Here is a 12,585-nt window from a genome sequence, read left to right as displayed (position 1 = left end):
TGCTTTTATTGTATTTCAAGTAGGTGACCAACATGGCTGCTGAAACTTGTCACCTTTTTATTTGTAACACTTGTCACTAAATAAAGTCACCTGGTGTTTATTTATGCATCCATGGTCAACTATATTCCTGTGAGTAACCTCATGTTTCCAACCCCAAGAGAAAGTGGTCAATATGTATGTAAAGAGGTTTATGTGTCATACCATACAACAGGATAAACAGAGATATGGGGGAAAGGAGCTTTTCCTATAAGCATGAGTCTCTGCAAACCTCAGTTCTACACAGAGACTATCTGAGACATGTCTCCACTGTCCACTCCTCAGAACTCCAACTTGCTGGCCTTTTTCACTTAAAGTGGGATGAGATCCTGATGCTAACAGAAAAAGAGACAAAAGCACACATAGCTGCCTGTGTTGACATCCACAGGGCTCTCCAGCAGGGAAGAACTCTATAGCCAGCAATACAACAAACCTATAGAACTGCAAGTCCAGATCCTAGAAAATAGTTCTGGAGGTGGGGTGCCATAAAGCCTTTTATTTCATAACTGTTATTGCACTTATGCATAAGGTCACTTTGGGTCACAGGCAAACCATGGAGAGTGGGTAAAAGAATGATCGGAACACCCTTTCCTCAGGGAGAGGAGAACCTGCCACAGAACAGAATCCCACTGGTATTAACATACTGAATGAAGAAAAGGAAGGGGTGCTCAGCACAGAAGCAGGGGGTAAACCTCGATGACACCTTCATAACAATTGCAGTAGAAGCTTCAGCCTCTGTGCCCTCCTCATTCACCTCCACAAAGGCCTTATGTATGACGTTGGACAGAAAAAAACCCTTGCTTAGAAAATATTCCAGAAAAGTCTGCTTTGCCCTCCTCAAAGGCATCAGTCATGCCCAACCTGCATACAACATTGTTCATTTCATAGTTCTCCAGTTCAAACCGTGGGAAGAAAACCTCCACCTTTTCTCCCTTCATTCTGCCAAGCCTCATCCAATCTATGAATTTCTCATAAGTTATTTCCTTTTCCACCTCAAAGAGAAATGAAGACATTAGGACAGTGCTGTGACACAGGTCTCTTGAAACAATGAGGAGGTTCTACACTGCCCAGGGAAGTGTGGCTGTAACTTATTATAGTAACAGGGAGAGGATAGGATGCAGAGCTTGTAAAGCATGCTCCAGATCCTGAGTTCCATTCCTGTCCCACAAATAATATAAGATAAAAAACATGATCATGGGAGCCTAGGAGAGCTACCCCAGTAGAAACCCAAATGCTACTCTTTCTCCATTACAGCTCCATCAAGGCCCTATTCTCCTTATCATTCTCAGTTCAACATTCCCATCTGGAAGCATGATGATCATGTTTAACTCATTGTCAACACAGGGAAGCAACAGAATCTTGGTGGATATCTCTTCTACATAGGTCATCTTAAAGGTAGACTTCTTAAACATCATCTGTATAGGTTTCTTCTCATTCTGTGAATGGAGGATAAATACTAAGTTGAAACAGGGCACACTGTGCAATATCACAGGGGAACACAGTCACTGGGAGAATTTTCTTGATGAGACTTAGAATATTCTATCAGCTCCTAAACTTCTGAAATAGTTTAGACTTTCTATGTCCTTATAGGCCCATTGTTTTCAAGAATTGGTCCTCAGAATAGATCTTTAGGAAGGGAAGGGATGTTTAAGAGGTGGGGCCTAGAGAAAGATGTTCTAGTCATTGAGAGGTACCTTGGGAAGGGATAATCAACTGTGCAAAATTGGTTATCTCTATTAGTGTTAATGATAGAGAGAAGACTCTAAATACCTGTCATGCCATGAGCCAACAACTATTTACTACTGGGGGAACTCATTTATTTTCATGACTATGAATCAATTCCCAATTCACTGTTCTATCCTGGACTTCTCTCTGAACTTTAGAATAATGTATTTTGTAGTTATTTGACTGCTGTGCTTTTATATTTCTTTGCACAACTGCTTTACCTACAAGTCGTACTTGTCCCAATTGACAGCCATGTCCTCCTTCCACTTACCAAAACAATTTTCTGTCCTTGATTCCTGTCTTTTCTCCAGTAGCCTGATTTGACTCATTACAAAACGGTATTGCCTGAACCTCTCTTTTTTTTTTCCAGAGCTGGGGACCGAACCAAGGGCCTTGCGCTTGCTAGGCAAGCGCTCTACCACTGAGCTAAATCCCCAACCCCTGAACCTCTCAATTATAACCAAAACCTGACTCTACACTTTAACCTCCACTGCCATCGGCACAGCTTGAGATGCTGTGATGTCATCTTTATCACTGACACAGCACAGCACCCATAGGTCCAAGCACAAGGCAAGTCGGACCACCCTACTGTGGCTTAACACCTTTGTGTGGAATCACCCTGGCAGAAACAAAAGTTACTTAAAAGCCTTAAAACACCCAGGAATAACAAAGAGCATGCCCTGCCTCCTATTCTAGTTCACTCTCTCTTCTTTGGTTATAGGGCTGTTTGCAGTGTTGTGGTTAACTAGATTGTGTCCCTTTCTGCCCAAAACACTGGTCCTCAGAACCTGGAACTTGCTACTTGTGTCCTGGTGTCTGCTCTCATGCAGTCTTAGAGTGAAGGTTTCCTCAGCAGCTCTCACTGCTTCTCCACTCAAGCACAGTATATTGCCACTGCCTCTGAGTGTCCTGGAGCCTCTCACCAACCACTGTTTTCATACCTATGCTTCTCTTCTCTAGAAAGGCAGATCTTCATGAGGGTAGGCACACTCAAGCAGTTAGTGCGTGGTCACAGTAGGATCTCAAGTGATCTGAAGTAGTGAACTGCAGGCTATAGTGGGAAATTAATGGGCAGGAATCCTGCTCAAAATTTAAATACAAATCCATAGAGCAGAAAATCTTGTGCTTTTGGAGACATGTCTACATATATGGATTACTGTCAGCAGCTGTTGTAGCCACAAATCAGTCTGTGTCTAGTGTAGATACAAGAAAGCAAGACAATACCTCTACACTCTGCACTTAGTAGGAGCTATAGTAAGTAGGTCTACTTGTGTAATATATGGGAAAGATCTCAAACAAAAAAAAAGGCTTCTTGCTCTCAGTCCTATGCCCTTTCCTAGGGACTACAGAGTCAGGGTCAAAGCGCTGCTGTGAGCATGAGGAAAGAGACGCCAAACTAGCATAGCAGACCAGGAAAGGAGAGCCAGTTCCCAAAAGCACAAAAGCATCACCCTGTGTCAGCAGCCCCAGGCTCTGCCCACTCCCATTTTTGCCCTCCTTGTTGTAGATAAACTTATATGAATTCAATTATAATCATCTAGGGTTTCCAATGCTTGCAGTTGAATGAATCCCTAAGGTACATCTTGTCAACAAGTGATTTAAATGGCAGAAATACTTTAATCAGGAAAAACTGAAGAGTTTATAGAAAGTAAAGCTTGAAATGAAATTCATCTCCTAAGAAACTGGAGGTTCAATTAAAGTTAACCGGGAAGATCTGAGAACTGGTTAATGATCCAGAACGTAATGTAATTAATGTCTTTTGTTAGCCGAGGGGTATATGTATCAGGTGAGAGGGAGGTGAGGAAGGAGAAAGAAAGCAACAGGGAATTACACAAGGGAGAGAAGTAATATGCTTAAAAAAGCACTGGGCCATCAGCAAGTAACATGCTCTAACGTAAAAGAGGTTGAACATGGAGTCTATCCCACATACCTGTCCCTTTGTTGGCTTGTCTGTAAGCAAAAATCTGTGTGTATCTATTAAACAAGAAATGAATTTCACTCAATAGTAATTTCACTCATTAGTTCACTGTTTACTGAGCACCAACCATAAGCCAGGCACTCATTACACAGCTCTCTGGCCTCAGCTGTTTTCCTAACAGGGTGAAAAAAGTGATTTTCCCTCTGTATTCTTTTGTGGTAACCTGCACGAGGTGTGGTCCTCATGAAGAAGGGGGAAGACATGAGACAGGACTCCTGGGAAGCCACAATGAAAAGAACAGACTGCACACAAGGAATGGGCTGCATTCTGGACCACAAGGAGCCACACACACATCGGGAGTTCAGATTTTGTTATTTTCAGACTTCTGTGAAAGACCATTTCAAGTACACTGCAGAGCTCTGCCATGAGGTCTGGATTCAGCTGCTGCCAGTAACAGCATAGCCCATGACAGAAGCAGGGCCAGGCCTCATACCATGTAGTCTATACCCATCATTGCCAACATGTAAAAGGAGAAGGGAAGGGAAGGCCCCAAGGTTAAGAGAGCGTCCTGTAGAACCTCTCAGAGGAACCTCCTTCTGCTTTAGAAGCCAATGTGAACAGAGGACATTGTCCAGGTTAGGGTTAGGGTTAGGGTTAGGGTTAGGGTTAGGGTTAGGGTTAGGGTTAGGGTTAGGGTTAGGATTCTCCTTAGTTACTACACTATGTTTACCTTGCTGACTTTGAAAGGCATCTCCCTGGTATCCTCTTCGTTAAATGATTTTTCCCAGTTTCCTTTGAAGTAGATGACATTCACAAGGACCAGCAGAGTGTTTGAATTCATTGTACCTGGAGACAGCAGCTCTTTGATTTTATCCAAAAGAAGGAATTTTTAAAACTTAATTAAAGATTTGTGGTACTTCGGATAAGAATAACCCCATTGGATCATATATTTGCATGCTTAGTCCTCAATTGAACCGTTTGGGAAGAATTAGTAAGTAGAGCCTTGTTGAAGGGGGTCTGTTGTGGCAGGGTAGTCTTTAAGATTTCAAAAACCTATAGAGGAGGGCTCAGTCTCTCTCACTGCCTGCTGCCTGTAGATCAGGATGTAAAACTCCCAGCTACTGCCCCAGCACCATGTCTGTCTGCTTCCTGACATGATGATTAGGAAATAACCCTCCTAAAACTGTAAGCAAACTTTCTTATACAAGAGTTGCCTTGGTCATTGTGTCTCTTCACAGCAATAGAACATTAACAAAAACTCACCCAATTAGCTAAGAGGTGGCTGACAAGCAAAGGGCGCCACCTGCTGCTCTGTTAGAAGCTTGCACAGGAGATTTCACCTGATATAAAAGGACACATGTCAGCTGGTTTCTGGCTGCAGGAAGAACTAAACTGAACCCGTCACAGCTCCCTGCCTCAAATCCCATGGGGGAGAGAGCTGGACCCTCAGAAGTGCAGACACTCATGAGAACCGGGAGTCGACAAAGCATTCTGCCCACATTCCTGGCACAAGAGGAAATTGTCTAGTGCTCTGTGCCCCCTGGACACAGGGACCTAGGAGCAGTCAGGGGCGAGACCCTTTCGGTTTCTTCCTGCGCCAAGAGCTGAAAGCCAGTCACCAGGACTGCCTACACAGCTGAGAGCAAGGCTCTCTGTTCCCAGATCCAGATGAAAGAAAACAGGAGTGCTGTCACACAGGCCCACAGGAGGGCCAAGCCACTTTCAGAGTCAGCAAGATAAGCCAACACCAGAGACAACCTGATGGCAAGAGGCAAGCACAGAAACCTAAGCAACAGAAACCAAGACTACTTGGCATCATCAGAGCCCAGTTCTCCCAACAAAACAAATGCTGGATAACCAAACACACCAGAAAAGCAAGACTGAAATTTAAAATCACATTTTATGATGATGGGAGACTTTAAGAAGGACATAAATAACTCCCTTAAAGAAATAAGGACAACACAAATAAACAAATATAGGCCCTTAAAGAGGAAACACAAAAGTTTCTTAAAGAATTACATGAAAACACAACCAAGCAGGTGAACAAAATGGACAAAACCATCTAGGATTTAAAAATGGAAATCGATTAGGGTTGCTTGAGATAACTGGTGTTATTCTGATGTATTCCATCTTGAAAAATTCCCTCAAACACCTATTTGGATTCCACACAAAAAAAGATTAAATCTAAAATGTCACCCTGGGTATTCTAGAAGGAAAGTGGGGGGGTGATATGAGATGAATATGGCACTCTTCATCCTTAATAAAAGTGTCTGAGTATTTAAATGAAGGTACAAAACCTCTTTTCTCAAGGTCTGTCTGTCTTAGTTCGTTTTCTTTGGCTATCGCTGAATACTTCAGACCACATATTTTATAAAGAGTAGAGGCTTGTTTAAGTTGTGATTTTAGAGACTAGGAGGCCAAAGTTTGAGGTACTGCATCTTTATGAGAATCTTTTTGCTGGTAGAAATTTCTGTACCATCTGTATAGTCATGTTGAGGTATACATACAAGTAACAAGGGCAATTGGGCTCCATAATAGACCCATTGAAGATAGCCTATGTCAATCAATCTTTTAGTCCTTAAATGCATTAACTGAGTTATAGCAAAGCTCTCATGGCCTAATCATCCCACAAAGACCCCCCCTCTCAAGACATCTGTTTGCTGAGCTCATGGAGAAAGCAATTGGGTACAACAGGACTCTATTGTCTAGTTATCACTACAGCATTCCTCAGACTTCCCCTCCAGACACACACTGCTTTCCCTCCTCTTTCCAAAGCCATCGGCATATCTCAAAGCAACTAAGAACTTCACGAGGACAGAGGTTCTTCTCAGTCTGTGAGCTAACTATATAACTTCGTAGGTAGGCAAAGTCCTTTAGAACAATTACAATCTTGTTCTTCAGAAGGTTTCTGTGTGAGCATCCACTTTAAGAACTTTATTATATAGCTGACTAGTACTGGGGAAAAGGTGTCAATGGCTCGCCAGACATGGTATAATTGTTTCATTTGTTCTACAGATTTAATCTACTTATGGAACCATCCAAGAGCCTCTTGGAAACAAAAATTGAGAAGATACAGCTTCTGGCCTCAGTACAAATGGGCGAGAAGATGAAATATGTTGTGGCCTCTGCAACACGAATGCTGAATACAGGGGAAAGAACAAGTATATGTGGGAATAATAGGTTTGCCTTTGGGAATAAGGACCAAAAAGGGGGTCAGAGTCCTTAACACTAGAACTGAGAACTGGAGACTAAGGATTGCTGAGGAAATGACACACAGGAAGGAATATTCCAACTATGCAGGCTGGGAAACACGGAAGTGTGCATACACCACACTCAGGAAACCTATAGCCCATAACATATATCATTAAATAGGAGGCGATATAGCTTCAATCTGTTTTATATTCATGACATCATGCCAATGGGTTTACAGACTTTTGAGCATGTAGCGATAACAGAATTAAATAGGAAAGCTTGCATGACAAGCATGTGGAAGCACGGCAGGACTGGAAATCAGGCAGGGGAACCAATGCTGCCAAGGTTTCAGATAAAAAGCACTAACAGGAACCAAAGAGGTGCTTATGAAAGAGGACAGGCAGTACTAGGTGAAGTCCCTTAGTCCCAGCACTAGGGAAGAAGAGGAAGAGCTCTGCAAGTTCAAGGACAACCTGGTCTAAATAGAGTTCCAGGCCACTCAAAGATACAGAATGAGACACACTATCTACATAAATAAATAAAATTAATAAAAATACTAAAGAGATACCCTTGCAGTAATGGAGGAAGCAGACATAATCCAGATGGATGATTTGGCCCAGTAGTCTAGTGGCTGTGACGACAAGCAAGATGGGAAAACAGAAGATAGAAGAATTTAAGGAAACATGGCTTGTTTATTTACTTTATTGGTGTGGGGGTATGGGGGCGGTTAGGGCATATGACAGCCTATCTGTGGAGATTGGAAACTAATTTTGTGTAAGTTAATTTAGTTCTACCTTTACACGGGTTTTAAGGAACAAACTCAGGTCAGTAGGCTTGACTGACAAACATTTACCCACTTAGCCATATCACAGTATATCTAAGCAAAATCTATTTATTTTTTTCCCTCTGTGATGCTGGGGACTGAACCAGCTCTCCTGAGTGTTAGGCAAGCACTCTACCACTGACCTACATCCCTAGTCCTGGTTTTACTTTTTATTTTGAGACAGTGTCTCAGTAAGTATACAGGCAGGCCTTAAATGTTGTCTGTAGCCCAGGATAGACTCAAACTCCTTTATTCTCCCACATAGCTGGACTAACAAGCCTGTTACACCAAGTCCAGCATCAATTTCAATTTTGACATGGAAAGATAGAAGTTCCATGGGAAGTTGAAGAGAGGTCTAGGAACCAAGTGCCAATGTGATGTCAAGTACATACAGCTTGAAGTCATGGTCCTTGGTGAGGTTTCTCAGAGAGGTGAAGGATTCCCAGGAATGCCAGTACACAAAGATGAATAGAGAGGAGAGAGCCAGCAGCTGACTAGGAGGCCAGAGGGGCCTGAAAGAGACTGAGGGATAGGTTATTAAGGACAAAGAGAAGGGACTAGTTCCAAATAAGGATCTGAGTGGCTTGGGACCATGAAAACTCCTTGTTGAAGAGAAGTGGGTGACTAGAGTTGAACGAAATAGCCTTGGAGTAGAGGGGGTTAGGGGAAGGTAGTTTGGTCTTCTTGGAGAAGAGTGAGGAGGCAGAGGTGTGATTTGGATTTTACTGGAGGGATAAATGGCAGGGAAGTGGGGGTCCGATGTTAAAAAGCTCTATGAACAGACCCGAAGCACCAGGGTTGGGAACAGAGTGAGGCTGATGAGGACTGGGCCTACAAACCAACGAGCTTATGAATTCAGGCATCCTCAGTAGCCAGTGCTGGGAGGATAGGCAGTGCATTTGAGAATATTCAACCTCAGTGGGGTCAGCAAAGACAATGCATCTCCCTGAGACACCTACAAAATGATACTGGTAAGGATAGAGTGAGTTGAGTCACCAAGATGACTTCACTAGTAGTCAGGGAAGGGTTGAATCAGTTGGAGGATAGCATGGTCAAACCAGTGGAGGCAAAGTGTACTCAACAGTGGCCCCCCACTAGGGAACCCTAGGCTTCTAGGGTTTTGTTGGCATCTGCCCAGAAGTGCAGAACTTTGGGAACAGTTCAGGCCCTCAGCTGCTTCCCACTCCCAGAGTGACTATTCCTTCCAAGGAGCAGGCACAGCATCCAGCACGGCAGGGAGGGCCTCAGCTGAAAGTTCATTCACACCCAAGGACTCCTTATCAGCAGGCCTCATAGCTAAGCCTTGGCCTCTTGCACACCAGTTGGCCAAAACCAGAAAACTTGGGACACAGGATTTCTGGGTCACTGGCCTCTTTCCGTGGGAAGGAATGGAGCTTTGGCTCAATGTGCCTGGGCTTGAGCCTAGGGCACCACAAGGCTAGGTAAAGTTGGAGGTTAGAGGCTCAGAGAAGTGAGACCAAACAGTACAGGGCTGTAAGGACAGGGGCAGGGACTAGAATGTAGGCTAAGGGGCTGAAACTGTGAGAAAATGGTCATTAGTAAAATTACTCATGCCCTTAGGCAATGTAACAAGGTTAAGGAGAAGGCTGGGCTTTAAAAAAAAAGTTGACATCTGTCATACCCACATCACTTCCTCAGCACTAGAGCAGAACCTTAGCTAGGCATGTGGTACAAAGGTCAGCCTCAAGAGGCTCAAAACTGTACAGAGCCATATTGGATTTGGGTCTAGCCGCTTTTTGACTGCATGGCTCAAAGTGACTAGGTGACTCTGGGCTGTTTGGCCACAGATATTCACCCCTAAGATGACTGCCATAAGTCTTAAGATTGTTAGACAAACCCTCTCCCATGAATTTACGGCACAGGAAGATAACATTCAAGGGATGCCTCAGCTCGAGCAGATACCAGTTATCTCCTGAGTCAACACCCGGTGTCTTCATCGTCTGACCTCATCTTCGTCTACTGCCTAACCTCTTTGCCTCCAGCTATCACTGTCTATATCTTCATCTCCCCCTCCTCTGTGTTTCACAAAGGACACTCCCCCTACCTGAAAGCCTTAAAAGTTGTAACGTTCACTCCAATAAACGAGACCTTGACAACAGAATCTTGCTTGGTCTCCTTCTTCTCTCGCCCCCCATTTAGGTCCAAGGGTAGCACCCCTTCAGGACCCTGAATAACTGGGTCCCCGCAGGCAGGGACAAGTGGCGCCTGAACAGGGACCCCGAAGTACAGCCAACTACCGGACGACGGAGACAGGAGATCCTCAGAGAGATTGAGGACTCTTCAGGCTGCATCGCTGGAGAGGGAGGTAAGACCGGTTGAATAAGTGTTGTCCCATCGCCATGGAGAAGGTATTGTCTAAGGAGGCTTGATTCATAGGAGAGATCAAGCGCTCATTCAGGGAGAGAGGAAAGAGTTAAGAAAAGGGATTTAATCAAATTTTTTTGTTTTGTTGATGAAAAGTGTCCTTGGCTAGTTTTAAGCAGCCCCGATATACACCCCCTTACTTGGAATAAGGTGGGTCAAGACATTAATAAACTCTTGAAAGCTGGTGACCCAGTGTCTGCGGCATTTTTTCAGTTATTGGGGTAAGATGGGCTAGAAAAGGCCTTGATGATTTGGGCTAGCGTAAATAAAATTTGTAATAAAAAAGGGACAAGGTAATGGTTTTTGTGTATGCGTTCTTTTAGAGTTACGTTTTAGTCTTGGACCCTGATTAGAGATAGTTTACACCCTAGACATGAGAGAGAATGGGTTTGGGAAAAACAGTCCTCCCGGACTCTCCACGGATGCTTTGGAGAAAGAGAAAAACTTTCAGAGCTCTCCTAGGAACAAAAGAAAGGCAGGAGACGTCCTGCCTCTCTGCTGGCTCCTATTGGAGAAATGCTTATTTCTGGTTCTGGGTTCCATAGGTAGGATATCTGGGTCCCTTCTGTGGGACACCATCTAGTTTTTCCCCTCTATGTCTATTGTCTGTCCTTGGTGCACCAAGCTGTCCATGTCTGTCAGTTTATGTCTGTTGTTTTTGTTTCTCGTTGTTGAAATGTTTTATGTTTCATGTTCAAAGGAAAAAATGGTAAAAACTTTATCTGCCGGTCGTTCACACCTTGATTTGGTTTTAACTTGTTTCAAAAAGGGGGGGGGGGACAAATGAATAAAAAACAGTTTCAATTGGCCTTTGGAGCCCTGTACCTGTAGCTAGGAACCTAGGTCAGCTGAAGAAGCTGCCCGGGGGCTGAGCGTCTGCAGGAGCTGATCTTAAAGGCGCCAGCAGCCCCTCAGCTTCTATGGTATGGGAGCTGATGGCTGTTTCTCTTAGAAAAATTCCTGACTTATTATTAGACTTGGCAGGTGACAATGTGCTTCTCTTAAAATCACAGCTAGAAAAGTAAAAATGGTGCTTGGTCTAAATATTAAAGACATGTGTAGCCACTTCAATTTTGTTTCTGACTGGTTCTAAATGTATAAATATGCTCTACCTGCCTTGGTCATGGATTATTGGCTTTTAAGTTATTGGATATGGTTAAAAAGGTGTAACATTGGTAACAGAAAGTTGGCCTAAAACTGTAATTTGGATAAAGTCATTCTAGACAACATGTGGCATGAGCCAACCTAGGGAAACAGGTCTAAATTGAGATATTTTTATGGACCTCTTATCCTAGAAACCAAGCTTCTAAAAGATTTTAGGGCAATGTCTCTTTGTTGAGGTATCGGAGACTGCACCATCATGCATTCATATGTAGGAATTAGCAGTCAAACTTTGTAGCATGAAGGGTAGATAGACTCAGTGTCTTGGAGACTGGATTTTGGAGACTAGTTTGTTGGAGGTTGAGTTTTGCTTTCCAAAGTTGTGGTCTGCCCTGAAGTTATCTATATTTTAATGCTAATTCCACTGCCCCAAGGACAACTGCCTAGTCGAGTACTCAGAACTCAGGTGACCTTGTGGTTGTGCTCTGGTGTTACAAGGAGAATTTAAGGATTGTGATTAAGGATTGCCAGTGTTACATTGACTAACTCAAACTTATTTGTAATTAAGAAAAAAAATCAAACAGGTAGAGATTGTTACAGGATTTATGAAGGATTGATGAGGTTTTGGAACTTGTGAGAGCACTACCGCTTGTTTGCTTACTCCAACTGCCATTTCAAGATAGATTTAGAGGATTGTTTTTATGCAGTTTGTTTACATCCTGGTGATTGTGAGTTTTCATTTCATGAGCTTGCTTATAATTTTAGAGAGCCCATGAAGTGATATCATTAAAAATTTTACAAAAGAAGGCCTAACAGCCTTGTATTGTGTAATTTTGTTGCTTCTTCAATGTAAGAAGTTAGAACTTTGAATCTTTCAGTGTATATGGAAATTTTTACTACAAACCTTTGCTCTCAAAATGAGCTTTAATATTTGGGGAGTAGCTGTTACACTGCTCCAGAAAAGAATATTTGAAACTAATTTTAAACTTCTAAGGATATGTTAATTGCCAAAGTACCTCACCTTACCAGAGGACTTAAGCCTGTTTGTTATCCTCATTGAAGATAAAGCTTCAGTTGTGTTAATACAGAATTGTAGGCTAGAGACATGGAAGTATTTTAAAAAGAAACCTGGTGAAACATATCTTATTCCAAACAGCAATTAAATTGGTTATTACAAAATACTGATATTTGGCCTATCACATATACAAATTTTTCAGGCAAAGTTGATAATTTTACTCTTTGCATGCTTTTGTATTTACTGTAAATTTATGCATGCAACCCATAGAAAATGCGCTTACTGTATTTATAGGTGGTTCATCTAATAAAAAGGCTACATGCATGATTGGATCACTTGTTTATTCTCTTGAGTTTCCCCTTGTTCAGCACAGATTATTAAATTACGTGC

The 12,585-nt window shown here is 42.8% G+C and overlaps 1 protein-coding gene across 2 annotated transcripts in view; it reads right to left on the bottom strand.

Moving 5' to 3' along the window:
- Serpinb6el1 (serine (or cysteine) peptidase inhibitor, clade B, member 6e like 1) overlaps positions 1-7,412 on the bottom strand; it is a 70,257-nt gene extending 62,845 nt beyond the window's left edge. Inside the window, exons 1-2 of one of the 2 annotated variants that reach the window (XM_087591834.1) lie at positions 4,943-7,412; positions 4,410-4,540 (exon numbers count right to left, since the gene is read on the bottom strand). In XM_087591834.1, coding sequence (XP_087447960.1) covers positions 4,410-4,489 — 80 coding nt within the window. In that variant the 5' untranslated portion in view covers positions 4,490-4,540; positions 4,943-7,412. Of the gene's footprint in view, positions 1-4,409 lie in introns of both variants that reach the window. The other variant, XM_087591837.1, reaches the window with a different exon arrangement.
- Between the last annotated feature and the right edge of the window lie 5,173 nt (positions 7,413-12,585).

The sequence above is a fragment of the Rattus norvegicus genome, chromosome 17 (genome assembly GCF_021556685.1).
Source record: "Rattus norvegicus strain SHRSP/BbbUtx chromosome 17, alternate assembly SHRSP_T2T, whole genome shotgun sequence".
Classification (NCBI taxonomy): Eukaryota; Metazoa; Chordata; class Mammalia; order Rodentia; family Muridae; genus Rattus; species Rattus norvegicus.
The sequence above is the reverse complement of the archived record's forward strand: the minus strand, read 5'-3'. Positions and strand labels throughout refer to the sequence as shown.